This window comes from Giraffa tippelskirchi, chromosome 3, assembly GCF_054371585.1.
Source record: "Giraffa tippelskirchi isolate mGirTip1 chromosome 3, T2T-mGirTip1v1.2.pri, whole genome shotgun sequence".
Taxonomy (NCBI): domain Eukaryota; kingdom Metazoa; phylum Chordata; class Mammalia; order Artiodactyla; family Giraffidae; genus Giraffa; species Giraffa tippelskirchi.
In genome coordinates, this window is record NC_137277.1 from 20,453,151 (window position 1) to 20,477,607 (window position 24,457).

General features: G+C 54.0%; 3 protein-coding genes across 7 annotated transcripts in view; 2 read left to right on the forward strand and 1 right to left on the reverse strand.

Annotated features, from left to right (window-relative positions):
* C3H17orf113 (chromosome 3 C17orf113 homolog) overlaps window positions 1-8,492 on the forward strand; it is a 45,953-nt gene extending 37,461 nt beyond the window's left edge. For all 3 annotated transcript variants that reach the window (XM_081577626.1, XM_081577625.1, XM_081577624.1), the window contains 2 exons: window positions 3,818-4,550; window positions 5,717-8,492. In XM_081577626.1, coding sequence (XP_081433752.1) covers window positions 4,008-4,550; window positions 5,717-7,189 — 2,016 coding nt within the window. In that variant the 5' untranslated portion in view covers window positions 3,818-4,007 and the 3' untranslated portion in view covers window positions 7,190-8,492. The remainder of the gene's footprint in view (window positions 1-3,817; window positions 4,551-5,716) is intronic.
* ZNF385C (zinc finger protein 385C) overlaps window positions 1-19,369 on the forward strand; it is a 56,804-nt gene extending 37,435 nt beyond the window's left edge. For 2 of the 3 annotated variants that reach the window (XM_081577629.1, XM_081577628.1), the window contains exons 3-9: window positions 8,829-8,977; window positions 10,812-10,922; window positions 12,509-12,674; window positions 15,771-16,064; window positions 16,805-17,001; window positions 17,322-17,432; window positions 17,923-19,369. In XM_081577629.1, the coding sequence (XP_081433755.1) occupies window positions 8,829-8,977; window positions 10,812-10,922; window positions 12,509-12,674; window positions 15,771-16,064; window positions 16,805-17,001; window positions 17,322-17,432; window positions 17,923-18,159 (1,265 nt within the window). In that variant the 3' untranslated portion in view covers window positions 18,160-19,369. The remainder of the gene's footprint in view (window positions 1-8,828; window positions 8,978-10,811; window positions 10,923-12,508; window positions 12,675-15,770; window positions 16,065-16,804; window positions 17,002-17,321; window positions 17,433-17,922) is intronic. The other variant, XM_081577631.1, reaches the window with a different exon arrangement.
* Window positions 19,309-24,006, reverse strand: NKIRAS2 (NFKB inhibitor interacting Ras like 2). The gene is made up of 4 exons (XM_081577662.1): window positions 23,885-24,006; window positions 22,827-22,934; window positions 21,855-22,096; window positions 19,309-21,194 (listed from the first exon to the last, which is right to left on the reverse strand). The coding sequence occupies exons 2-4, from the start codon at window positions 22,918-22,920 to the stop codon at window positions 20,955-20,957; spliced, it is 576 nt and encodes a 191-aa protein (XP_081433788.1). The 5' UTR covers window positions 22,921-22,934; window positions 23,885-24,006; the 3' UTR covers window positions 19,309-20,954.
* Window positions 24,007-24,457: the final 451 nt, after the last annotated feature.

Here is a 24,457-nt window from a genome sequence, read left to right on the forward strand (position 1 = left end):
GTGTAGCTGGAAGGGGAGGGAGGCACAAGTGTCCCCCAGGGAGGTCAGCAGTGCCTGAGCATTTGGCACACTTAGAAAGGGATTCTGATGCTGGCCTCAGAGCAATGGGCAGTAGAGGGAGTTGTTTGTTTGGTTCTTGGTTTTTTCTTTGGCATGTGGGATCTTAGTTCCTGGACCAGGGATCAAACCTGCATTCCCTGCATTTGAAGCACAGAATCTTAACCACTGGGGTTTCCCAGATGGCGTTAGTGGTAAAGCACCTGCCTGCCAATGCAGGAGACATAAGAGACTCGGGTTAGATCCCTAGGTCAGAAAGATCGCTTTGAGGAGGGCATGGCAACCCACTCCAGTTTTCTTGCCTGGAGAATCCCTTGGACAGAAGAGCCTGGCAGGCTACAGTCAATAGGGTTGCAAAGAGTTGGACACAACTGAAGCGACTTAGCATGCATGCACATCTTAACCACTGGACCACAGGGAAATCCCAATAGTGGGAGGATTTTAAGCGGTATATTTTTAAGAGCCCCCTCTGGTACTGAGAGTTTCTGACCCAAGAGCAGGGTAACAGTGGCGACCCAGAGTGCCATCAGAAATCAACTGCCCTAGTCCACACAAGAGATGACAGTGGCCTGGACAAGGATGGTGGCAGGGGCATGGAGAGGAGGGAGGAGTTAGAGGTAGATTGGGGAGGTGGAATCAATAGGACCTGTGGCTGGATCAGGTCCTAATGTGGAAGAGAGTAGGGGCTGAACAGGCAGGTTTCTGGCCAGAGCACCTGGGTAGGAGAATGGGCCATTTTCTGAGTGAGGGAGCCTGGGAGAGGAGCAGATGTTGTAGGGACAGATGCAGGAGAGATCTGTCTAGAAAAGCCAAGAAGACAGTTGGATAGAGAGGTGTGGTGCCCAGAGGAGTGTCCTGCACAGATGGTTCTGACTCTTTGGATGGTTTGAGATTGGGAAGAAGAGGATGAGATGACATTAAAGGAGTGGCTGATGAAAGCAGGGAAATCCAGGGGATGTGGGATCCTGGAAGGTCAGAGAAAAGTGTGTTTCAGGAGGGTGTGATGAGCAGTACCAATTGCCCACCTACAATCCAGGGGAAAAGGACCAGCAGGGTTCACCCACTTCAGGCAACATGGAGTGCTTCTCCTTATACTGAATGGGTTCCCCCTGGAATTCTACTCATCTACCCTTATGGTACCTACCCACTAAGTGCCAGGTTCTACAGAGAGTTCTGGGAATAATATTAGGTGGGCAAAACAGTCACTGCTTTCTCAGAGTTTAGAATCAGCTAAACCAGTGGTCTCAGAAACAAGAAGTTGTTTCATACAACCAAAATAAATCCTTTCATTCTTTCAAACAATCAACTTTTGCTGAGAGTCATCTGCATTCACAGTAACTTAGAGGTATGTTGCTGCTACAGCTAAGTCGCTTCAGTCGTGTCCAACTCTGTGCGACCCCATAGACGGCAGCCCACCAGGCTCCCCCATCCCTGGGATTCTCCAGGCAAGAACACTGGAGTGGGCTGCCATTTCCTTCTCCAATGCATGAAAGTGAAAAGTGAAAGTGAAGTCGCTCAGTTGTGTCCGACTCTTAGCGACCCCATGGACTGCAGCCTACCAGGCTCCTCCGTCCATGGGATTCTCCAGGCAAAAGTATTGGAGTGGGTTGCCGTTGCTTTCTCCAACTTAGAGGTATAGAAATGAATAAATGTGATCTTGGCCTTTCAGGAATCAAGTGCAGAGTTACACAGAGGATCCCTGTGTTCACTGTGTTGTGTTACGAAGACTGGTACATGGGGAATTACGGGTGATGAGAGGACAGGTGGGGCTTCCCTAGTGGCTCAGTGGTAAAGAATCCATCTCCTAATGCAGGAGATGTGGGTTTGATCCCTGGGCCGGGAATATCCCCTGGAGAAGGAAATGGCAACCTACTCCAGTATTCTTGCCTGGAGAATCCCATGGACAGAGGAGCCTGGTGGACTACAGTCCATTGGGTTGCAAAAGAGTCAGACATGACTTAGCAACTAAACAGCAAAGAGGACAGGTACCAACCCACGTTGGCGGGTGGATCGGGTGGCAGAAGGGATGCCTGAGCTGCTCTCCAGGAATGAATGGGAAATAGCCAGGGAAAAAAAGGAGTTCCAGGCACGGGGGTTGGAGGCAGGAGCAAACAAAACAGTAATGTGTGTGGGTCACGGTAAGCCTTTGGATCTGGCTGAGCAGACAGAAGTGAGGAAGGTTTTGGAGGTGTCTAGAGGTTGGAGGGGGCGCTCTCTGGCTCATGGCTAGGTATGTAGACTTAGGCAGTGGGACACCACTGAATACGTAGACATAAGGGAGTGACATAGTGAGATCTGTATGTGGCCTTGCTCTCTGGCTGTTTCATGAGGTATGAGTGGGGGAACCACTGCAGAGGCAGAGGCCACTGCATAATCCAGATGAGAAGGTGCAGGCCAGGGTCTCATTGTGGCCTGTGGGGTCAGGAGGACTAGAATTCTATTGCAGTGACCAAAAAGTTCATTCGGGTTTTTCTGTAAGATGTTATGGGAAAGGAAAAGTGAAAGTCGTTCAGTCGTGTCCGACTCTTTGCGACCCCATGGACAGTCCATGGGATTCTCCAGGCCAGAATACTGGGGTGGGTAGCCTTTCCTTTCTCCAGGGGATCTTCCCAACCCAGAGATTGAACCCAGGTCTCTTGCATTGCAAGTGGATTCTTTACCAGCTGAGCTACAAGGGAAGTCCAAGAATACTGGAGTGGGTAACCTATCCCTCCTCCAGTGGATTTTCCTGACTTAGGAATTGAACCGGGGTCTCCTGCATTGCAGGTGGATTCTTTACCAACTGAGCTAACAGGGAAGCCCAAGATGTTATGGGGGAAAACTCCAAATGAACTTTGGGGCCAACCCAATAATTCCACCTCAGCCACTTACTGCTTGGCAAACCTTGGGCAAGTCCCTGAAAGTCCCTGAGCTTCAGTTTCCTCCTTTCCAAAGTGCGGATTATACTTGCAAGAGTAATTTTGGTCTCCTACTGGTGTCATCACAACCCTTAGCACAGGGCCTGACTCAGTTCACGTTCAGTAAATGCTAGTGACTGCCCTTGTATCACTAAACACAGAGAGGAGGGGCAGATGTGAGAGAGAATTAGGAAGCAGAAGTGGCAGGTCTTGGCCATCAGCTGGCATGGTCTTCTGGTGCTGAACTGCTCATTCTCGTCTAGCACCGGGGGTGGTGGTAGCGTGAGGGAGGTAGGGGCAACCAGCTGACTGCCTTCAATCTGGAACCCAGCCGTCACCTCACGTCTGGGCTACCCTTCCCAGAACCGCACTACTGGTGTGTGTGTGAGTGTGTCCATGCGTGTCTTTCGAGAATGAAGCTTCAGAGAAAACCAATCCTGTTTCTCAGTCCTGTGGCTCTGGGAGCTCAGCTAGCTGCTAACTTCCTTCCAGTTATCCTGTGGGCAGAGGTGGCAGGATTCAGTCACGAGTTATTCATGAGCCCTGAGAACCACTGTTGGTCTCCAGGACTCAGTCCCCCCACCTATAAAATTGCGTAGATGGTGCCAGTCTTTTCAGCTCTGAGTTCTGACATGCTTCAGCAGTCAAAGCAACTGATGCCTTGTCCTGGATGGAGGGAGACCCTTGCTGGGGAGCTGGGACCCCCCCCCATACCTTGACCCACTTTGGATAACACTCTATGGCCCACTCCCAGTAGCCCTTCCCCATCGGGTCCAAACCACCCCTTGGTCGGGGAGTGCTCTGTGGGAAGCGTAACCCCCAGTGGACTCCTAACACCTCTTCCTTGTTTCTTTCACCTCCAGTCTCCCACCAGCGGAGCGGAAGTAAACTTTCCTGGCTAAGTTAGATGAATGGTCCCCTTTAGCCTGGCAGGCTGCCCCCCTCCTGCTTCCCTACTTCCCCTGTCAAAGGAGGTGCTTCGGTGTGCGGGGGAAGCTGGGGGCCAAGAGCATTTGGGCAGGGGTTTGGGGTGCCCTACCCCCCCAAGGAGGGATGGTGCCCCCAGGGAAGAAACCAGCGGGAGAGGCTTCCAACTCCAACAAGAAGTGCAAGCGTTACTTCAACGAGCACTGGAAAGAGGAGTTCACCTGGCTGGACTTTGACTACGAGCGGAAGCTGATGTTCTGCCTCGAGTGCCGCCAGGCCCTGGTGCGGAACAAGCATGGCAAAGCGGAGAATGCCTTCACGGTGGGCACTGACAACTTCCAGCGCCACGCCCTGCTGCGCCATGTGACCTCAGGGGCCCACCGCCAGGCTCTGGCCGCCAACCGGGGCCAGCCCTCTTTTGAGGGCCAGGCTGAGGGCGGAGGGGCCTGCCCAGGCCTGGCCACCACCCCCAGCTCCAGGGGCGTCAAGGTGGAAGCAGACCCGGCTAAAGTGGCCGTGCTGACCACAGTGTACTGCATGGCCAAGGAGGAAGTGCCTGACGATCGCTGCTCTGCCCTGCTCGAGCTGCAGAGATTCAACCTGTGCCAGGCGCTGCTGGGCATGGAGCACGGCGATTACTACAGCCCCAGGAGGGTGAGGGACATGCAGGTGGGTGGCAGCCAGGGGTGTGGGGGAGGGATTAAGGAGGGAGGACATTGAGCCATCTGGGCATGGCACCAGCATGCCAGGTCCCCAGGGAAGAGGCCAAAGCAGTTCATTCACACCTTCGCCCATGCTCCCTGCACTGAGGGCATACTAGGTGCCAGGCCCCGGGCCAGCTGCAGGGCGCCTAACAATGAAGAGGCCAGACCAGGCTCTGTCCTCAGGGGCTCAGGGGTGCTTGGCTCACTACCTAGGCCAGAGGTTGCAAACTGGTGGCCTCGGGGCTTGACTGGCTCACAGGCATGTTTTGTTAGTTTTCACAGTGTTTTTGAAAGACTTAAATTAGTCCCCAAGTTAAAAAAAAAAAAAAGACATTCCACATAAAAATGTGGACTTCTGACTTCTGCTGAAAAACTAGTTCCTGTGCAGTCAGGGCATGAAGTTCTGGAGTTGGAGAGCAGGGCATGGGCTTCCCCATTCCCTTTGGTTTACCCCTGGTCCTCTTGAAACTCAGTATCACCTACATGGCCACTGGGGACATGCATACTCATGTAGCTCTGTCCTAGGTACTGGCTTTGAGTCCTGGGGGGCTGGTGTGGGAGTGGGGGGGGCTTGCATCTCATCCTACCAAGAGATGAGAGACAAACAGCACGCAGCTGGGGCCCTGGTTAACCTGTGGGCAGTCAACCTATCAGTTAATACCGGATCAGCAGAGCGGAGGGAGACCCCTAAGAATAAGGCTGACTGGGGCAATGCTGTAGAAAAACAAACAAGATGCTTTAGAATCTTTATGATTCCTAAAGCACTTTTACATTTATAAACATAACAACAAAAGATTACATGGATGGGAATTTCTGGAGGTCCTGTGGTTAAGACTCCAAGGTTTCACTGCTGAGGGCCTGGGTTCAATCCCTGGTCGGGGAACCAGATCACATCACAGCAATCTTTTAAGGAGATTGGGGGCAGGTATCAGCCTCAAGGAAACTGAGAGATGAACAGAGAGGTCAAATGATTTGCCCAAGGTCACACAGCCAGTAAGTGACAAAGCTAGGATTAGTCCCTAAGACTGTCCAACCCCACGCCTGTGCTCTTTCACCCCATCCTGTCTGCCTCCCCTTCCCAGGACAAGCCTAACCCTGTCCTCCCTCTTTTTCTCTCCCTGGCTGTCCCAGGTGGCCATCGCAAATGTCTTGCACACAGAGGCCCGTCAGCGCCTGAAGGCATCCCCGTATGTGGGCCTGGTGTTGGACGAGACCAGGGACTGGCCTGAGTCCCACAGTCTGGCCTTGTTTGTCACTTCGGTGTCCCCCTGCGATGGCCAGCCTGCCACCACCTTTCTGGGCAGTGTGGAGCTACAGGAAGGCGAGGCCACCGCTGGCCAGCTCCTGGATATCCTGCAGGCTTTCGGCGTGTCTGCATCCAAGCTGGCCTGGCTCAGCTCAAGCCTTCCCAGTGACCGCCTGGGAAGCATGCGCCCGCAACTCCGGGCCGCCTGCCCACTGCTCATGGAGCTACACTGCCTCCCTGGCCGGACAGACCCCAAGCCCCCTGCCTACCTAGGTGAATATGAAAGTGTACTGGATGCCCTATTCCGCCTGTACGGCAGCCCCAGTTCTCATTTGGTCCCTGAACTCAGGGCAGCACTGGACCTTGCAGCTATTGACTTGGCAGGACCACAGCCAGTGCCCTGGGCCTCCCTGCTGCCTGTGGTGGAAGCTGTGGCTGAGGCTTGGCCTTGCCTGGTGCCCACACTGGAGGCCTCTGCCCCAGCCTCGCCTACCACAAGGGCGCTGGCCCTCGCCCTGCGCCAGTTCACCTTCATGGCCTTCACCCACCTCCTGCTGGATGTTCTGCCCTCCGTGCAGAAGCTGGCCCTTGTCCTGCAGCCAGAAGAGCCGGATTTGGCCTTGCTGCAGCCTCTGGTGATGGCAGCTACAGCCTCTCTGCACACACAGTGCAGTTCAGGTGGGGCGCGCCTCCAGGGCTTCCTGCAGGAACTGGCATCCTCTAGCCCCGATTTGGGCCGTGGCCGCTGCACCTACCGCGGCGTGGAGCTGGTGGGCTACTCTGAGGCTGCGGTCCAGGGCTTGGAGCGGCTGCGGGGGGCCTTCCTGGACTCCATGCGGAGGGGGCTGCGGGACTCTTACCCGGGGCTCTCGCTGGACGCCGTGGCCGCCTTCGCGGCCATCTTCGACCCCCGCCGCTACCCGCAGGCCCCCGAGGAGCTGGGCGCTCACGGCGAGGGGGCACTCCGAGTCCTACTGCGCGCCTTCGCCCCCGCTGTGGTGCGCGAGAGGGCGCTGGGCGACTTCGCGCTCTTCAAGCGCGTGGTGTGCAGCCTGGGGCGGCTGGGCCCGCGGGCCCTGTGCACCAAGCTGGCGTGCGTGCGCTCAGAACTGCACGAGCTCTTCCCCGACTTCGCCGCCCTGGCCGCACTGGCCTTGGCGCTGCCTGCGGGCGCCGGCCTCCTGGACAAGGTCGGCCGCAGCCGGGAGCTGCGGTGGTGGGGGCCGGGCGGGGCGGGGGAGGGACGCGGCGGCCCCGCGGTGAAGATTGCGGTAGATGGGCCGCCGCTGCACGAGTTTGACTTTGCGCTGGCGGTGGAGTTCCTAGAGAGCGGGTGGGGCGAGAGCCCTCTCACCTGATGGTGGCCTCCTCTCCTCCATCCAGCCAGCCCGGGGCCCTGGGTCCGCTAAGGGCCAAGCCAGACATGACCTAGCAAGCTTACCTCCTAACTGTGGCCTCCCACCCACCTTTCCCGGGCTTCCTCGGCTCCAGGCTGAGCACTAACCCAGCTCAGTGGGATGTGGAAGAGGGGCAGGGTCTGGGCTGCGAGTGGGGGCTTGGGCCCGTGGGCAGAGGTGCTAGGGTCTCAGGCACCCTAAATGTCACTCCTGACCTTTCCAGTTCTGTGGGGAGTAGTTTACCCTTTTCTCTCTGAACTCCACTCAAGTTTTCACTCTAGAAAAGCTGAGGGGTCTTGGTCGGAAGGAGGAAGACAGAGCCTCCGCAGTTGAGGGGTTGAAGGCCAGGAGACTGGGTCCTTGACTGTTAGCCCTGCTCATAGCAACCTGTCTTCTCTTCAGATGTGACTGGGGGAAAAAATGACTCTTTGTTTTTGACACACAGCGGAGCACCCTCTCTGTGAACAAGCTCAAGGGAAGTAAGAGGTGCCCTCTCCACAAACAGCTGCCTGAGACTTTCCTGTATTTGGCCTTGTACTTAAACATCCACTCCAGTATTCTTGCCTGGAAAATCCCATGGACAGAGGAGCCTGGCAGTCTACAGTCCATAGGGTGGCAAAGAGTCGGACTAGACTGAAGCGACTTAGCGCACACACATAGACATACATATTTATCAATGTGAAATAAATCTATCCTAGCCTCCCTAGTGATAACACACAAAATCTAAAAGGACTTCTTTTGGTTTTGCAATGACAGGGTTCAAAAAATCCCAAATGGGCTGAATTTATTTCTAATTTTTTTCTTCGTCAAAGTCTGGTTGTTCTCCAAGTTCCTAACCTTCCCCCGCCCTTGCCTCAGATCTCTGTCTCTCTCTCTCTTTTTTTTTTTTTTGTGGCAGTGCTGAGATTTGAGATTTTAGTTCCTGACCAGGGATTGAACCCAGGCCCCTGCCTCAGACCTTTAAGACCAAAGACTGTATAAACCACAGTGCTGGACTGGTTGACCCCAAGGACCTGCCTCAGGCCTGACCCAGCAGTGTTGGAGGGCTTTTTGTCTCCAGGGGAGAGCAGTTGGGGCCTCACCGGAGTTGGGGAACACATCCCTTCAGATTCTAGGGGGTTTCCTATCCCCTCTGTCAGTCCTTGCTGTGAATGTTGTGGGGAATCTGGAGGGGAGTAGTTAGTGAGAGGGGAGGGGGCTGGCCTTTCCCCAAGTCTCCTGGGTTTGGGTTTAATTTGCAATAAAGTGGTAACCCAGTGCATCATACAGTCTCCATGGTGGTGTGTGTGTCAAGGGCCCGCCCTGACTCCCCTCTGGGGTTCATTGGGGCCATTATGCTGCCCCTGTGGGGGCTGGTCATCCTTCTGGGCTGGGAGCCTGGAACTGTGGACCCTCTGCTTCCCCTTCCCCAGTGGTGCAGGGAAGAGGCACAGAAATGGGCTGCAATCACCCTGGACTTAGCCAGCACGGCTTTGTGGAGACAAGAGTTTCTGCCCTGGCTCCACAGCCAAGAAGCCCATCAACCTCTTGTACTGGCTGTGGAGGGAGGAGCAAGCCCTGTGACTCCCCGTTTCAGACCCTGCCCTTCTTCCTCCTGCAGCAGGCCCGGCCCCCGGAGCCCCCAGCCCGCTGCTGGCCTCCCTGGCCCTGCCCGCCAGGCCTCTGCAGCCCCCGCTGGACTTCAAGCACTTGCTCACCTTCCACTTCAATGGCGCCACCCCGCTCAGCCTCTTCCCCAACTTCAGCACGGTACGGGCTGGGCGGGCGGGTGGGGGCATGCAAGCCAGCATGGGGGCGGGCTGGGAAGGTGGGCTCCCAGGAGCCGGCTCTCAGGAGCTGGGTCCAGCCAGGAGCAACATCCCCCCGAGTGACCAGGTGCTCCCAGAATGGGGCCCAACTCTTCCTTAGGCCAGAATATCCAGGATGCTACCGTCCTCTCCCCTAGCAACTGCTGCTGGGCCTGGAGGGCCTGTGGATTGCAGGTTTCACTGAGTTTTCATATAGGGGCATCTGCGGATGATCTGTGTCTGTCTGTGCCTTTCTGTTTTAGTTTGTAGGACTTTGTGTGTATTTGTGGGGGTGAGTTTCTGCATGTGTGCTTGTGAACTCTTTATGCCTGTGTAGTTGTCTTTATGTAGTGTATATGCCTGGGGATCTGAGAGTGTTTTGTGTTGACTGTGTATGTGTTTGGTGTGTGTCTGGCCTCTGCGTGTATGTTTTTATATGGTTTGAGTGATGCTAAGTTTGTGGATGTGTGCCATTGGTGTGCAGGTGAGTGTGTATCTTTCTGCTTGTTTCTGTGATTTGTAACTGCCTGTAAGTTTATGTGCTGTGTGTCTGCCTACTAGCCTGTGTACTAGTATTCCCATGTATTTCCATGTATGTGTGTAAATCTGAAATTTACTTCACTATATGAGCTATAAGGTATACAACCCCTTTTTAAAAAAATTTGAAAAATCAAATGTAATCATTGATGAGCCTCACCCCATCCTGACAAGATGGTGGGAAATTCCATCTAATCACCCTTGGGAGCCCCTTCCTTCCCACCCTCTAGGGTTGTACAAAGATCCTACGGAGCCCCAGACAATTGGGGGGGTCCTCTGGTCTTCAGTCCCCACTGTCACCTGCTGACATGGTCATTGTTCAGGCATGTGGTCCCTACAAGGGGTTCAGTCTGCTGTTGTTCTCATCACTGGGGGCCCTGCAGGCCATTGTCCCCTGAAATCCTGTCCCGCCCACCCCCACCCCCCCAGCCCCCGGCCCTGAGTGCTGTGAGGGTTAGAACCTCTCTCTGGTCTCAGGGAAGTTTCTGAAACCATGCTCTTCTCTCAAAGCTTGTGTTCTCCTCTCTCAGGAAGGTTTGGAAAGTTCCTCTTGACAAGTAAGCCCCCAACGACTTCTGCTTTTGACACAACAACCCAGCCCTTGAGAAAAGGGAACATAAAGGCTTGGTTTGATAGAAGAAACAGAAATTATTTAAAACAAGGAAAAGAAAAAACATACAAATTCATATTCCAGGGAAATGACCCTACTATTCAGGGAACCCTCTGGCTTCCATCTGCTAACCCTGCTCCCCGCCCCCAGCCTGGTCCCCCACTGCCCCTAGGCTGTGGCTCTCCCTCTCAGACCAAAGCTGATGCAATAAACTTTATCTCCCCCCGCCCACAGGTGCAGCACAAGGCTGGGTTATGGGAGAGGAAATTCCAAATTCCCTTCTCTGCTTCTCCCTGCCCTCAACTCTCTGTACACGTAGATGAGATTCTCATGAATGAGGAAAAAAAGAGACCAGAGGGGCAGCAAGGGAAGCCAGTGTGATCACCAGGCCATGGTTCTGTTTCTCAAGATCACACAAGTCATGTGGCCATCCCCCTGCCTCCTAGCAGAAGCCTAGGCCATCTAAGAAAGTCAGCTAGGGAAGAGGCTGTTTCTTTTTCAGTGTTTAATATCCACAGACAGGGGAAATTTCTTCCCGTGGGCTGACCACTGCGCTCTTCCACAGACTTTCGTTTTGGGCAATTAGCACTGCCCTCCCTCCTTACTTAGCTGACCCCATAGTTACTATGCCCTCCCACCCACTCCACAGATGGACCCGGTCCAGAAAGCTGTCATCAGCCACACATTTGGGGTCCCCTCTCCCCTGAAGAAGAAGCTCTTCATTTCCTGTAACATCTGTCACCTGAGATTCAACTCAGCGGTGAGAGGGAGTTGTGGAAGCAGGCTGGGGGGGTGCTGGGCAGGGAGCGGGCTGGACACTGGGCTTCCAGGTCTTTCCTGCCTGGAGGAATAGGGGTGGCAAAGGAACTGTGGTCTGTATTTTCTGTCCTTCGCTGAGGAAGAGCTGCTTCTGGCCCTTTATCCATCCCATCCTCGCCTCTCTCCAGATTCTTCTGCCCCTTCCCAGCCCATCCCACTGGGATTCTGTTTTCCTCCCTTATGCCTCTCTCCTATGTTCTGGAACCTTCTGATGAGAGCAGGCTGCCCTTCCCTACTCTGGGTCCCAGGGGCCACCATTGGTTCTGGTTCAGGGCTGAGTTCTTAACACACCTGAGAGTTTACAGAATCTCTTTGTGTCTATCCTCTTAATTAGTTCTCATGACACATCTGTGAGATGGTTCGAGGTCCTATCCTCAGCCTCATTTTTCAGATGAGGAAACTGAGCTTCAGAGAGGTTAAGTGATTTGCCTGAGGTCACACAGCTGGTAATTAGCAGAGCTGGGATCTGAACCCAGGCCTGGCTGACCCCACAGTCCACATACTTCCTAGCAGGGCCTGCCCCTAGAGATGAAGAAAGCCTCATTCTGGCCTCCGAGGGAACGTTTGCCTTTTGTCCAGGCAACTTCTACAGTTTGGGGAGATGCTGTTGGCAAACCTGCTCTTGTGAAAGAGCCTAAAGAGGGGCCACAGGGCCTTGTCTTTCCTACTTTGGGGAGCAACAAGCAGTAATCCCTAGTGGGCAGGCCAGATTTGGGGGTTCCTTCCAGACTTTCAGGTTACATGAGTCATGCAAGTGATGGACAGAGAGACTCATTCTAATAAAGAAATCATATATTTTTCATGCCAGGCCCAACACAGTGCCTGGAAAATAGCAAATGCTCAGAAACTATTTGTTAAAAAAACATGTACAGAAGGGTGAATGATCTGGAGTGTATGTTCCCTAAAGTGTGGGGACTGCTCTGTTTTCCCACCCATGCATTTATAAACCTAGTGACTAATATTCACTGAGCACTTACTCTCTGTACTAGGCCCTTGTCATTCATCCCTGGGTTGGAAAGATCCCCTGGAGAAAGGAATGGCAACCTACTCCAGTATTCTTGCCTGAAGAATCCCATGGACAGAGGAGCCTGGCAGGGTATAGTCCACAGGGTCGGTCGCAAGGAGTCGGACACAACTGAGCGAGTAACACTTTCGCTTTCACTTGTCATTCATGCTCTCATTTTCATTCTCACAATCCTGTGAAATCAGTGTTATCATCCCAAAGTTTATGAGTCAGGAAGCTGAGGCTCAGAAAGGTGAAGTCACTTGCCCAAAGATACACAGCTAAAAAGGCACTGAGGCACAATTGAAAGGCGGTGGCGGTTTGCCTGGGGGCTCACATATGAGAATGCATTCTGTAACCCTCGGGTCCACACACGTGCTATGATGACTATGACAATGGCAAAGATTTGCTCCCTGTGTGGTCAGAGCCCTACCTCCCTCTGACCTGCCCCCTGCATGCCAGCTCATGGATGGGGCAGGTAGACTCAGAAAATGAATGGTGACCCCAGGCTCTCCCTTCCCCAGAACCAGGCCGAAGCACATTACAAAGGCCACAAACATGCCAGAAAACTCAAGGCTGTTGAAGCCGCCAAGAGCAAGCAGAGGCCGCAAACCCTGACCCAGGATGGGACGCTGGTGTCCCCCACCCCGACTCCAGCCGGTGGAGCCCCTGAAGAGCCGCACAGCAAAGGTCAGTCCTGAACTTTTGTCCTGCCCCTGTCCCACTCCAATTCTGGTTTCTGACAAGGGGTTGAGCGCTTTCTGCTTATTATTATTCCCGCTTGTGTTGGAGTATACCATCTGTACAGGAAGAGGCACACACCACACGGAAGAGCATCTCGCATTTTCCAGCCTGAATCTGCTGAGGTGAAGAAACATGTCACAAGCACCCCAGAAGCACCGTCCCCCCACTCCTTGGGCCCACTCCCAGTCACTACCTTGTTATCTTCCTAGGCCTGGGATAACGAATGACCACAAATTGGGTGGCTGAAAGTAACAGAACTGTATTTTTCCAGTTTCTGGAGGTCAGACCTTTGGAACAAGGTGTCAGCAGGGTTGGTTCCTTCCCGGGGTGCAGAGAGAGTCTGTTTCATCCCCCTCTTCTAGCTTCGTGGTTGCCAGCAATCCTTGGCCACATGCTGATCTTCTGTCTCCACCCTCACATCACCTTCTCCCTCGTGTCTGTGTGTTCACACGATCTTCTTAGAAGGACACCAGTCACTGACCTAGGGCCCACTCTAGTCCAGTTTGATCTCATCTTAACGAATTACATCAGCAAAGACTCTGCTTTCCAGATAAGATCACATTCGGAGATTCCAGTTGGACATGAGCTGGGGGGTGATGCTATTCAACCACGTATAACCCTTCCCCAGGGTAACCATGAGCCTTACTTTTCTCACCAGAGATTAGTCTCACCTGGTTTTGGTTAATGACATACAGACCGTTCCCAACTTCACGATGATTTGGATTATGATCTTTTGACTTCCAGGGCTTCCCCGGTGGCTCAGCAGTTAAGAATCCACCTGCAATGCAGAAGACATGGGTTCAATCCCTGAGTCGGGAAGATCCCCTGGAGGAGAGCACAGCAACCCACTCCAGTATTCTTGTCTGGAGAATCCCATGGACAGAGGAGCCAGTTAGGCTACAGTCCATGGGGTCGCAAAGAGTTGTGCACGACTGAAGCGACTTAGCACACAGCACACATGGTATGAAAGCGATATGCATTCAGTTAGAAATTGGACTTCCAATTTCAAATTTTGATCTTTTCTGGGCTAGAGATATACAGTACATACTCTTTTTTTAATTGGAGTATAATTGCTTTACTGTATTATTTTCAGTTCAGTTCAGTTGCTCAGTCGTGTCTGACTCTGCACCCCCGTGGACTGCAGACCAGGCTTCCCTGGTCCCCTGCAGGGACAGGCTTCCCTGTCCATCACCAACTCCTGGAGCTTGCTCAAACTCATGTCCATTGAGTCGGTGATGCCATCCAACCATCTGATCCTCTTGTCATCCCCTTGTCCTCCTGCCTTCAATCTTTCCCAGTATCAGAATCTTTTCCAATGAGTCAGTTCTTCACATCAGGTAGCCAAAGTATTGGAGCTTCAGCTTTAGCATCAGCCCTTCCAGTGAACATTCAGTAATTTCCTTTAGGACTGACTTGTTTGATCTCCTTGTAGTCCAAGGGACTCTCAAGTCTTCTCAAACACCACAGTTCAAAAGCATCAATTCTTTGGCGCTCAGCCTTCTTTATGTTCCAACTCTCACATCCATACATGACTACTGGAAAAACCATAGCTTTGACTAGACAGACCTTTGTCAGCAAAGTCCTTTGTCTCTGCTTTTTAATAAGCTGTCTAGATTGGCCATAGCTTTTCTTCCAAGGAGCAAGCGTCTTTTAATGTCATGGCTGCAGTCACCATCTGCAGTGATTTTGGAGCCCAAGAAGATAACAATGGTGTATTAGTTTCTGCTGTACAAGGAAGTGAATCAGTTCTATGTCCATCCTCTTGGACCTCCTCTCATGCCCTCCTCATCCCACCCTTCTAGGTCACCACAGAACACCGAGCTGAGCTCCTTGTGCGATACAGCAGGTTCCCACTAGCTATCTGTGTTACACATGGTGGTGTACATCAGTCCTAATTTCCCAATTTGTTCCACCCTCCGCTTCCCCTTCTCCTTCTATGTGGATGCGTCCATTCTCTACCTCTGTGTCTCTATTCCTGCCCTGCAAATAGGTTCAGGTGTACATTTTCCTAGATTCCACATATATGCATTAGAATATATTTGTTTTTCTCTTTCTGCCTTCCTTCACTCTGTATGACAGAGGTACATACTCTTTTGTGATGTTGGACAGCAGCAGCCACATGACCAGGAGGGTAAACAGCTGACACACAACCATTCTGTACCCATGCCAACAATGTGTTTTTCACTTTCAGCACACTATTCCATGAATGACATGAGATAGTCAACACTATTATACAATAGGCTTTGTGTTAGATGATTTTGCTCAACTGTAAGCTAAGGTAGGCGTTCTGAGCACATTTAAGGTAGGCTGGGCCAAGCTTTTATGTTCAGTAGGTTGGTGTATTAAATGCATTTTTAAGTTACGATGGATTTATTGGGATGTAACTCCATTATAGATTGAGGAAGATTTGGAGTATGTAGGTTTTGCATCTGGCTTCTTCCATGTTGTTGTGTGTAACTGTTTTGTCCTTTTTCATTGCCATGTAGTATTCCATTGTCCACCAACTCTTTTCACTATTCTCCTGTTGATGACTATTTGGATAGTTTCCATTTCCTGCTGCTAGGAATAGTGCTCTATGAATATTCTAGTACAGCTTTTTGGTGACTTCCACTTATTTAACAGTTAGCTAATAACTGTAGATTATCAGGACTGGGTGGGCTCTCTGAGACCACTGGGCCCAACTTTATGATTTCATGTGGGGAAGCTGAGGCCCAAAGAGGCCCAAGTCTGCACAGTGATTTGGTGGGGAGTCTGGAATTCAGTGCTGGTCATCCCTACACCAGGGGCTATCCACTCAGCCATACTACTCCAAGAATGTCTGTGTTTAAAATCATGGTCTTGAGGGACCTCTCTGGCAGTCTAGTTGTTAAGACTTAAAGCTTCCACTGTAGGAGGCATGGGTTTGATCCCTGATTGGGGAACTAAGATCCAACATGCCTCATGCAGCCAAAAGTTAGGAAAAAAAAAAATTAAAAAAAAAGTCATGGTCTCGAGAATCATCTTGGAGCTCACCCTCTTACCTGAGGCCTTCCATCTCCCCAGCAGTTCCTGTGGCCCCTCCTCCTGGTCCCGAAATCCAGTCACCCTGGAGTCCAGAACCCACACCCAGGGAGCCGGTCCCCTCAGACTTCTTGGATGCTGCCTCCTCTTCCTCCTCATCGTCTTGCCCACCCTGCTCCCCAGAGCCTAGGCCAGAGGCCCCAGAGCCTGAACCTGTGGCAGCTGCTATGGGAAGCGGTGTGAGTGGGGAAGGCAAGAGCGAGAAGGGGCGCCTCTATTGCCCCACATGTAAGGTGACTGTGAATTCCGCCTCCCAGCTTCAGGCTCACAACACAGGTCAGTGCGCCCCACCAGCTCAAGTCTGGGGAGGAGATGCCCCTCACCAGATGCAGACAGGCTATGGCTTCTGGGTGGGCACTGTGCTCGAAGGCTGGGTGACAGAGGCGCTGTGCCCAGCTGTGAGTGGGCAGGCATTTGGGGACCTCCAGCTAATGCTTGGGGAGGGAGGATTGGGAAGAGAGGTCTGAGGCAACAAGATCTGAAGGGTCACCACGGAAGACGGGAGACACCCCCTTCATCTCTCCTTGGGTCAGACCTAGGGGAAGGGGTTGGGATGAGAGTCAAAGGGAAGCCAACTGTTTACTCTGCAAGGAAGCTTCCTTGAGGCATGAAATGAAAGCAGCTGGGAGGATCTTTGGGGCTTTCCAGGTGGCACTAGTGGGGAGACATAAGACATGCGGGTTTGATCCCTGAGATGGGGGGAGATCCCCTGGAGGAGGACATGGCAACCCACTCCAGTATTCTTGCCTGGAGAATCCCACAGACAGAGATCCGTGTAGCCCTGGCAGGCTACAGTCTATGGGGATGCAAAGAGTTGAACATGACTGAAGCGACTTAGCACGCATGGGAGGATCTTTCAGAGGGAAAGAGAAACTTCCCGTGGCTGTCAGGGCTGTTGGTGTGGAGCAGCCTGGAGGCTTCAAGGGACAGCCAGGCTGACCTGGCTTGGAGGGGGGTCTCCGTGGCCCTGCCACCCCTCTCTGGTGCTGACAAGCTGTCTCCTTTCCTTCCGCCAGGAGCCAAGCACCGGTGGATGGTGGAAGGTCAGCGGGGCGCTCCCCGCAGGGGCCGGGGCCGCACGGTGCCCCGGGGAGGAGCTGGACACAAGGCCAAGAGAGTGACAGGGGGCCAAGGGGGCCGGCAGGGGCCCAGCCCCCCGTTCCACTGTGCTCTCTGTCAGCTCCAGGTCAACTCAGAGACCCAGCTCAAGCAGGTGGGGCAAATGAGGCTGGGATTGGGGGTGGAGCTGAGGTGAGGGGGTGGGCCCCATGCCGGTGGGGAGGAGAGCCTTGGGGAGAAGGTGGGTGGAGCAGAGCAGGGTGTGGGAAGAGAAAGAGGTGTGACGCTCAAGGGATGGTGAGGTCCTAGAAGGCAAAGGCCAATTTTTGCCTCCCCTTCCCAGGGCTGCTCCAGGGCCAAGTGGATTATGTGTGTGAACTGTGGGTAGAAGGGTGAGCTAGCCGAGCATGAGAGGGTAGTTTTGGGGTCCCTGGGTTCCTCGTCTTGTTCCCAGTCTGTCTGTCTGTCCATTAGCACCTGAGCAGCAGGAGGCACAAAGACCGCCTGGCCGGGAAGCCCCCCAAGCCCTCCAGCCAGCACAGCAAGCTGCAGAAGCATGCAGCACTGGCTGTGAGTCTCCTCAAGGTATTGGTCCAGGTCCGGAGGGGAGAGGGCCGGCAGGAAGGGAGGGCAGGCTGGGAGGTCGGAGGTGGGGCAGGAAGGAAGCCTCCCCACCCCATCTCATGGCGGCCTGAGCAGGGAAAGAACTGGGGTTGGGTTTTTGGTTGTCTTGGGATCTGCCCAGAAAAATTTCCGGGGAGGTGGGCCCAGGAAAGTCATCTCAGGGGCAAGCGCTAGGGGTGGGCGAGCATCTCCTGGAGACCGTGTCCACCCCCCACTCCCCATAGCCTCCTCCCTTGGCCCATCCCAAGATTCTCCTCCCTCTGGACAGGACGACAGGTGGTGGAAAAAGCCCTGTGGAATGAATGTGTGGGGGTGGGAAGGGAGGAGGATTTAGGTTTGGAATCCTGAAAGTCACGTTTTTCCTGCAGCAAAAGGTCTAGGGATGGGGCCAAGGGAGGGGAGGGGATTTTCCTGGGGTCAGAGACTGTGTCCATCCCTTTTCTCTTTGCAGTCTAAACTGGCTTTGCAGAAGCAACTCACCAAGACCCTGGCAGCCCGCTTCCTGCCCAGCCCGCTCCCCACCGCGGCGGCAGCCATTTGTGCCCTGCCAGGGCCCCTGGCCCTCCGGCCTGCCCCCACAGCGGCCACCACCCTCTTCCCAGCTCCAATCCTGGGCCCAGCTCTGTTTCGCACCCCAGCGGGAGCCGTTCGCCCTGCCACAGGACCCATCGTCTTTGCCCCCTATTAGCCCTCCCGGGGAGCCCAGGGCTGACTTCCCAGCAGTTGCCCCTGCCCACCACCGGCCCCGACCCCTCTCCCTGAGATAACTCAGTTCCCTCCATCCCACAGGAGAATGCCTTTTACAGCCTCGGGGGTCCTGCCAAATCTAGGAAGAACTGGGCTAACGCTAAGAGCTGCTGCCCAGCCCTCAGTCTGCACTGGGGACTCAACTAATGTCACCCTGGCCCACGGACATCCATCTGCACCCTCCCTGCCTCTGGCATCTAGGGCTAGTCCTGGGCTCCCCTCCATTTCCCATCCTAACTTACAGGGAGCAAGCCGAAAAATCCAAAGATCTATGCAATAATCCTAGCCCCGGCCCCATGGTGCTCTCATCCCCCCCAACTCAAGACCTATAGCCATGTGGCCAGAGGCCCAAGGAATGTGACCTTCTCCTAGCCTGAGGACAAGATAGTGACCTCTATTCCCATGCCCTGTGTGTGGGGGGTTGGTCCTCCCCATTCACTGGATTCCCCAGAGAATCACTGGTGATGATGGAGGGGGTCTCCAGTGGGAGTGGGTTCAAGGCTGCCTGGACGAGGGTATGGTGGAGGACTGTGGAGGGGAGAGAGGGAGCAGCAACAAGTGGGGCAAAGCCAAGGGGCGGCTGAGGCCGCAAGCTTCTGGGGTTTTCACTTGCTGACAGGATGGGGTGAGGTGATGGTGATGTTCTGGCTGGGCCGTCTGTAATAGAGGAAATGACCAGTCCACATCTTTTCTCCCCTCTTAGCCTTTCATTGATTCTTCCTGAACCCCACCTCTCAAGGGGGAAGAGGGGTGACACCTGGTCTCCCTCAGACTATGGGCCCCCCGACACCAAATCCACCCCCCAGGGCTCCCCTCCAGTTCCTCACTTCAAACCGGCCCCCAGCACTCAATTCAGCTTTCTCCCCCCAGCTAGCAGCCCAAGCCCTCCTCGCTGTGAACCCGAGTGTTGGGATCCACTCTCAAGACCTATTTTTGTGCTGTCAAGATTACTGCCACCACCCCCCTCCCACCCCAGCACTGCCACCCACTGCCCCACGATATGGGACTTCGCCAGTATCCGCCTGTTATCTTTTTTTTAAAAAGCTATTTCCAATGGGGGAACAAGAAAAAAGGGGGAGGGGAGGGAAACTTTTTGATAACACTTGTGGTTTTATTGTGTCCAACACATCAATAAATGAATTTAAGCTCAAGCCTGTATACGCCCTAAAACTCCACTCGCCCAGCTGGGCCACCTGCCCCTGCTCGCCTCTCCCGTCCTGGGGAGAAGGGGCATGTATTGGAGGTCATCTGGCTGTAGTGTCTCACCTGTGCTACGTGTGTGCATCAGAAGCAGGTGAGCACGGGAGGTTGCAGGTTACAAGCTCACCTGACAGCGTGCTGGAAGTGTAACCACCCTTCTGAGCCCCGACAGGTCTGGCAGCTCCTGAGAAGCTGCTCCTGTTTGGCCTTGTTCTGCTCAGGCATCTGAGGTAAGAAGGGAGCGCTAGAGGAGCACCTTGCCCAGCCTCCACCGTGGCAGCAGGCATATAAACACAGGAAATTGATAAATAGAAGTCCAGCGATCAGCTGAAAACCACCACAGGAACGGGAAAGACCGGTCCCCAGGCCTGGGCTGTCCGCTGATTGGGCACTGGGCGGCCGCTCTGGCAACTAGAGCGAGTAGTGCGCTCCTGCCCCCTGGTGGTCGGGGGGAGCAATGTCCCAGCCTCCGGGGCTGTAGGCATAGCACCTTGAAAAGGGAGAAGCTGAGGGGACAGTCGCAGTGGCGGGCAGTATCCAACCACAGGGCTAGAGAGGATAGAATCGAGATCATCTTACAGATGAGAAAAGTGAAGCCCCGAGAGGGGAAGGGCCTTGCAGGCCCCTAAAGCCAGCTGGTGACTCCCAGCCCAGCTGCGTTCCACTCCACCTCACCCAATGCTCCCTGAGCAGGAAGAGGAAGCTGGGGGAAGAGTTACAACAGAAAAGGACACTTCCAGGAGGCTAGCTTCTTCCAGCCAGGGAGAGCACAGGAGAGAGGTTGGGCTGTTGGATGAGGAGGTGCCCGGAACACCAGCATACACACATGTGCACATCCACACACAGATGCCTGGACGCCCTTTCTCTAGAGTCCAGGCTGGTGCCATGAGAGAGAGAAAGAGAGAGAGTGTGTATGTGTGTGTCCTGAACACCAGCATGCACATGTGCACCTCTATACACAGATACGTGGACACCCTTTCTCTAGAGGCCAGGCTGGTGTGGTAAGTGTGTGTGAGTGTGTGTGTGTGACCCAAACACCAGCACACACACGGGTGTACATCTACACACAGATGTCTGGATGCCCTTTCTCTAGAATCCAGGCTGGTGCTGTGGGTGTGTGTGTGCGTAGAGGCTTCCTGAACAGGGTGTGTGTGTGTGTGTGTATGTGTGCGTAACAGAAAGAAAGAATAGATACTGGCAGGAAACCAGGAAGTGGGAGGTCCCTGTGATGGGAACTAGACCCTAGATGCAGCACTTCTGCATAGAGCTCTGCTTCCTCTCCTGGCAGGTAAAAGGGACAGTGACCCATAACTACCCCAGTCACCGCAGGGCAGATATGATGGGGGCTGGGGGGGTTGGGGGTACTAACCTAGACTATCAGAATTTCCCAGAGCTGGGAGGGAGCAAAAGCGACCTGAGCCTGGGACAGCCCAGCTGCCTGGCCTAGTGGTGAGCTCCCCACTTTGACTGGGAACGAAAGCTCACCTAAACCCCCCTTTCCCCCAACCCATCTTCCAGGGCTGGGAAGGCACCTCTTCAGCCATCCAAGGAGCCACTGCCCTTGTTCTTGCGGCTGAGGGGAAAGGCAGACTTGCTCTGGGGCTGGGTCATCTTGCTGGCCAGGTAGACGAAGGGCTCCAGCAGTGAACGGCGGTCAGCCACTGACACCTCCCACAGCTTCACCTTCTCCGACTTGGCCCAGTGCTGAGCCACGTCCGGGTCTACACGCCGCTGCTCCTGCAGGTCACACTTGTTGCCGAGGACCACAATGGTGACCTGGGGAAGAGGAACACAGGAGAGGCCTGTGGCTGTAGCATGGACCTTGGGGGTGGGGATGAGGGCCAGTGACCACCTCGGGCTTGTCACGGAACCCCCAGAGGGGGTGCCAGATGGAAGCCAGAACCTGAACAGAGGAAGGAGAGGAAAAAGCAACCACTTCCGCCTCGGAGTCCTAGGGGAGGGGAAGAAGTCTCAACGGCTGAGGTCTCATCTCTTCCTACATTAGAAACTGTGGGCGGGGCCTCCATCTGGCACCCCTTCTAGGAATTCTGTTATAAGCCCTGTGTCATTCACGCCTGATCATTACTGGGAGTCAGTTAGTTGCTGGCTAAGTCAACGGGTGAGGAAGCACTCCCAGGATGCCTGATTGAGAATAAAAGGGCCTTCACAGCTGAGCACACAACCACTATTAAAAAAGACTAGTAGGGACATCATGTGTTAGGTCAGGGATCTCCTAAACTCGAGCAGCCTCTTTGCCTGAGCTGTCCTAACACGTGGGCACCTCTAGTGGTGAAGACACCCAGCAGTGGTCTCCATCCCCGCCCTCCAGTTCCAAAACCTAGCTCCTGGCAAATAAGTGAAAGACAGAGCCATTCCGGGCCTCCCAAAGCCAGCCCAGGGCCCACTGTCTCTCACCACTGGGGTTCCCCCACACACCTCCTTCTTGTCCTTGGATTTGTCAATCTCCTTCTTGAGCAGCTCCACGCGCTGAAAGGACTCCCGACTGTCCGTGCTGTAGACCAGGACATAGCCGTCAGTGCAGGAAAAGCAGTGCCGGGGCAACTCGGCCCCGTCTCGGAGTCCCCGGGTGTCGTAGAAACGCACCTGCTCCCGGACCCCCCGGTCAGTCTCAATGGAGCCCACGTAGATGTCCTCCTGTGTCTCGATCATCTCAGAACCTGGGACAAAATGAGGAGAAAATTTGTTTCTGGGCTTCCCTGGTGGCTCAGTGGTAAAGAATTCACCTGCCAATGCAGGAGATTTGAGTTCAATCCCTGATCTGGGAAGAGGCCACGTGCCTTGAAGCAACTAAGCCCCTGCGCCACAATTACTAAGCCTGTGCTCTACAGCCCAGGAACCGCAACTATTGAAGCCCATGTGCCCTGGCACCCATGCTCCGTAACAAGAGAAGCCACTGCAATGACAAGCCCATGCACTGCAACTAGAGAGTAGCCCTCTCTTGCCTTCGCTGCAACTAGAGAAAACCCCATGCAGCAACGAAGACCCAGCACAGCTTAAAAAAAACAACAACCTTGTTTCTAGGGAGAAAAGAGATTGGGAACCTGCGTGACTGAGTATATCTTAACAGGCCAACCAGACGGGGAGAAAGGAATGTGGGGGCTGAGGATCGGGGTCAGACTTCAAATCTGGCTGGACTGGAATGATTTGGGGAACAGAGTTAATCTTATGCTGATACCACGCTAAGCACAGTGTGAGTTGCAAGCTTTTCCTTCCTATTCTTCTCCGATACTGGGTTTCCTCTTTCCAGATTTCTTCTGTGAGGCACGGTTGGGATCGTTCAGATCCCAGGAGCACCACCAGGAGAAACTTTTAGCCTCTTCATGTTTTGATCAAATCTTCTCTTCATACTTCCACTTCCTCCACCACAGCCCATCCCCAACAACTCACCCACTACATGGTTTCCGTACAGAAGCTGCTCCAGGATTGAAGTCTTGCCCACAGAAGCCTGGCCACACACGACCACCTTGCAGCTCTTGCCCATGCTGAGCTTTCAGCCTTGAAGAATGGAAGCATACTGGGTGAGGCAGGATCAAAACACAGGGCCTTCCCTTAACTGAGGGCCCAAGTTCTGAACCAAATGCACAGCCTTGAGGAGTCGGCGCTGTCTGCTCCCCTCAGCAGGGTGTACTATGTCTGCTATAGTGTCTGTGATGTGACTGTGTCTGCTACCGGACAGTGAACTGTATCATACTTGTCTTATTCCCAGTACGTGGTCAGTAAGTGACACAGAGCAAGTGCTCAGTAAATGTTGCCACAAAGAGGGAAGAGTAAAGCTGGCTTAAAGGACCCACTATCCAGGATCTTTTCTGTGTACAGGATGTAGAGGACCCATTGCTGAAGGGAGGTGTGGCTCAGCTCCCTCTCTTTAACCCTGATCCCGTAGAGAAATAACCAGAGATATTATTTTGTGTGGGTCTGTCTTACATCACTCTTCTTGGGGAGTGAACAATTAAGAAGAACATTCTGCTTTCCAGAAAGGCTTATCTGGACAATCCGTTCCCTCTAATCCCCAGTCAAGGCCATGGCTAGGATGAAGAACATCAGACAAGAAACAAAGGAGGGAGGGAATCTAAGAAAACAATGCTTTGGAAAGGAGAAAGATTTTGCTGCCCTTGGACACACCCAGATAAGGCTTAGACACAGGAATCTCTAGACACCACAAGAGATCTCAAAGCACCCCAAACACAGGTTTCCCAGAAGTCCTAAACAAGGATTCCCCCAGAGATAACTTCCCAAAGGGATCTCACACAGAAACTTCTCCAGAGGTAACTCCCAGTACAGATCCCCTCTTCCCGCGAGCCCCGCAATTAAGGGGTACCCCAAGAGAGGCTGCCGCCATGAGCCTCCTGCACATTCTCCCCACCAGAGGGCTCCCAGAGGGAATCAGAATCCTGCCACCTAAAGCGTCCCCAAAGCGCTGGGACCCCGGCCTCCCAGTCCCGTACCTCCTAGGGCCCTCGCAGCAGCCCAGCCGGGCCCCTCCAGGCTCCCGGGGACCAGGGGTGGGGCAGCACCGCGGCAAACACTCGGATCCTCCTCTGCGTCAGTCCCGACTCCGTCTGGTCCCGCCCCTGCAGCTTCCACCCGGCAAGACCAATTCCGGCTGCGGAGAGCGGGCGCCGGCGACACAGCGCCCGCAGAGGCCGGCGGGGAAATGACGGTCTGAACCTTGGCTAGGTGGTCGCCAGGGCACAGGTTATAGGCTCCCGGGACGCGCCGAGTGCTGTTCTGGTGTCTCAGATGCCCAAATGTTCTTTCTCTAAAGGCTACTACAGTAGCACTTCGTTTGTTCAGTCGTTTATTCATCCGATGTCTTCTGAGCGCCCACTCTGTACCAATTACAAGACTACGTGCTGAGAAAAGGCAGGCGAATTAGACCTGGTTGCGGCCCATTACAATGTCACCATCTAAAGGAGCTAGACATCTAACCCAATCACAGTCTAGCATGGTAAGATCTATTACAGAGGTGCTGTGGGAGCACAGCCAAGGGGTGTTTAACTTGGGGACAGTGGGCATCA

Bases quoted from the DNA above. Each gene is read 5' to 3' on its own strand.
- NKIRAS2 (XM_081577662.1), bottom strand. From the start codon at position 22,920: ATGGGCAAGAGCTGCAAGGTGGTCGTGTGTGGCCAGGCTTCTGTGGGC. The intron at 22,097-22,826 runs GTGAGTTGTTGG...ATTTTGTCCCAG, and splicing joins GTACGGAAACCATGTAGTGG to GTTCTGAGATGATCGAGACA. The intron at 21,195-21,854 runs GTGTGTGGGGGA...CCTCTTCCCCAG, and splicing joins AATCCAAGGACAAGAAGGAG to GTCACCATTGTGGTCCTCGG.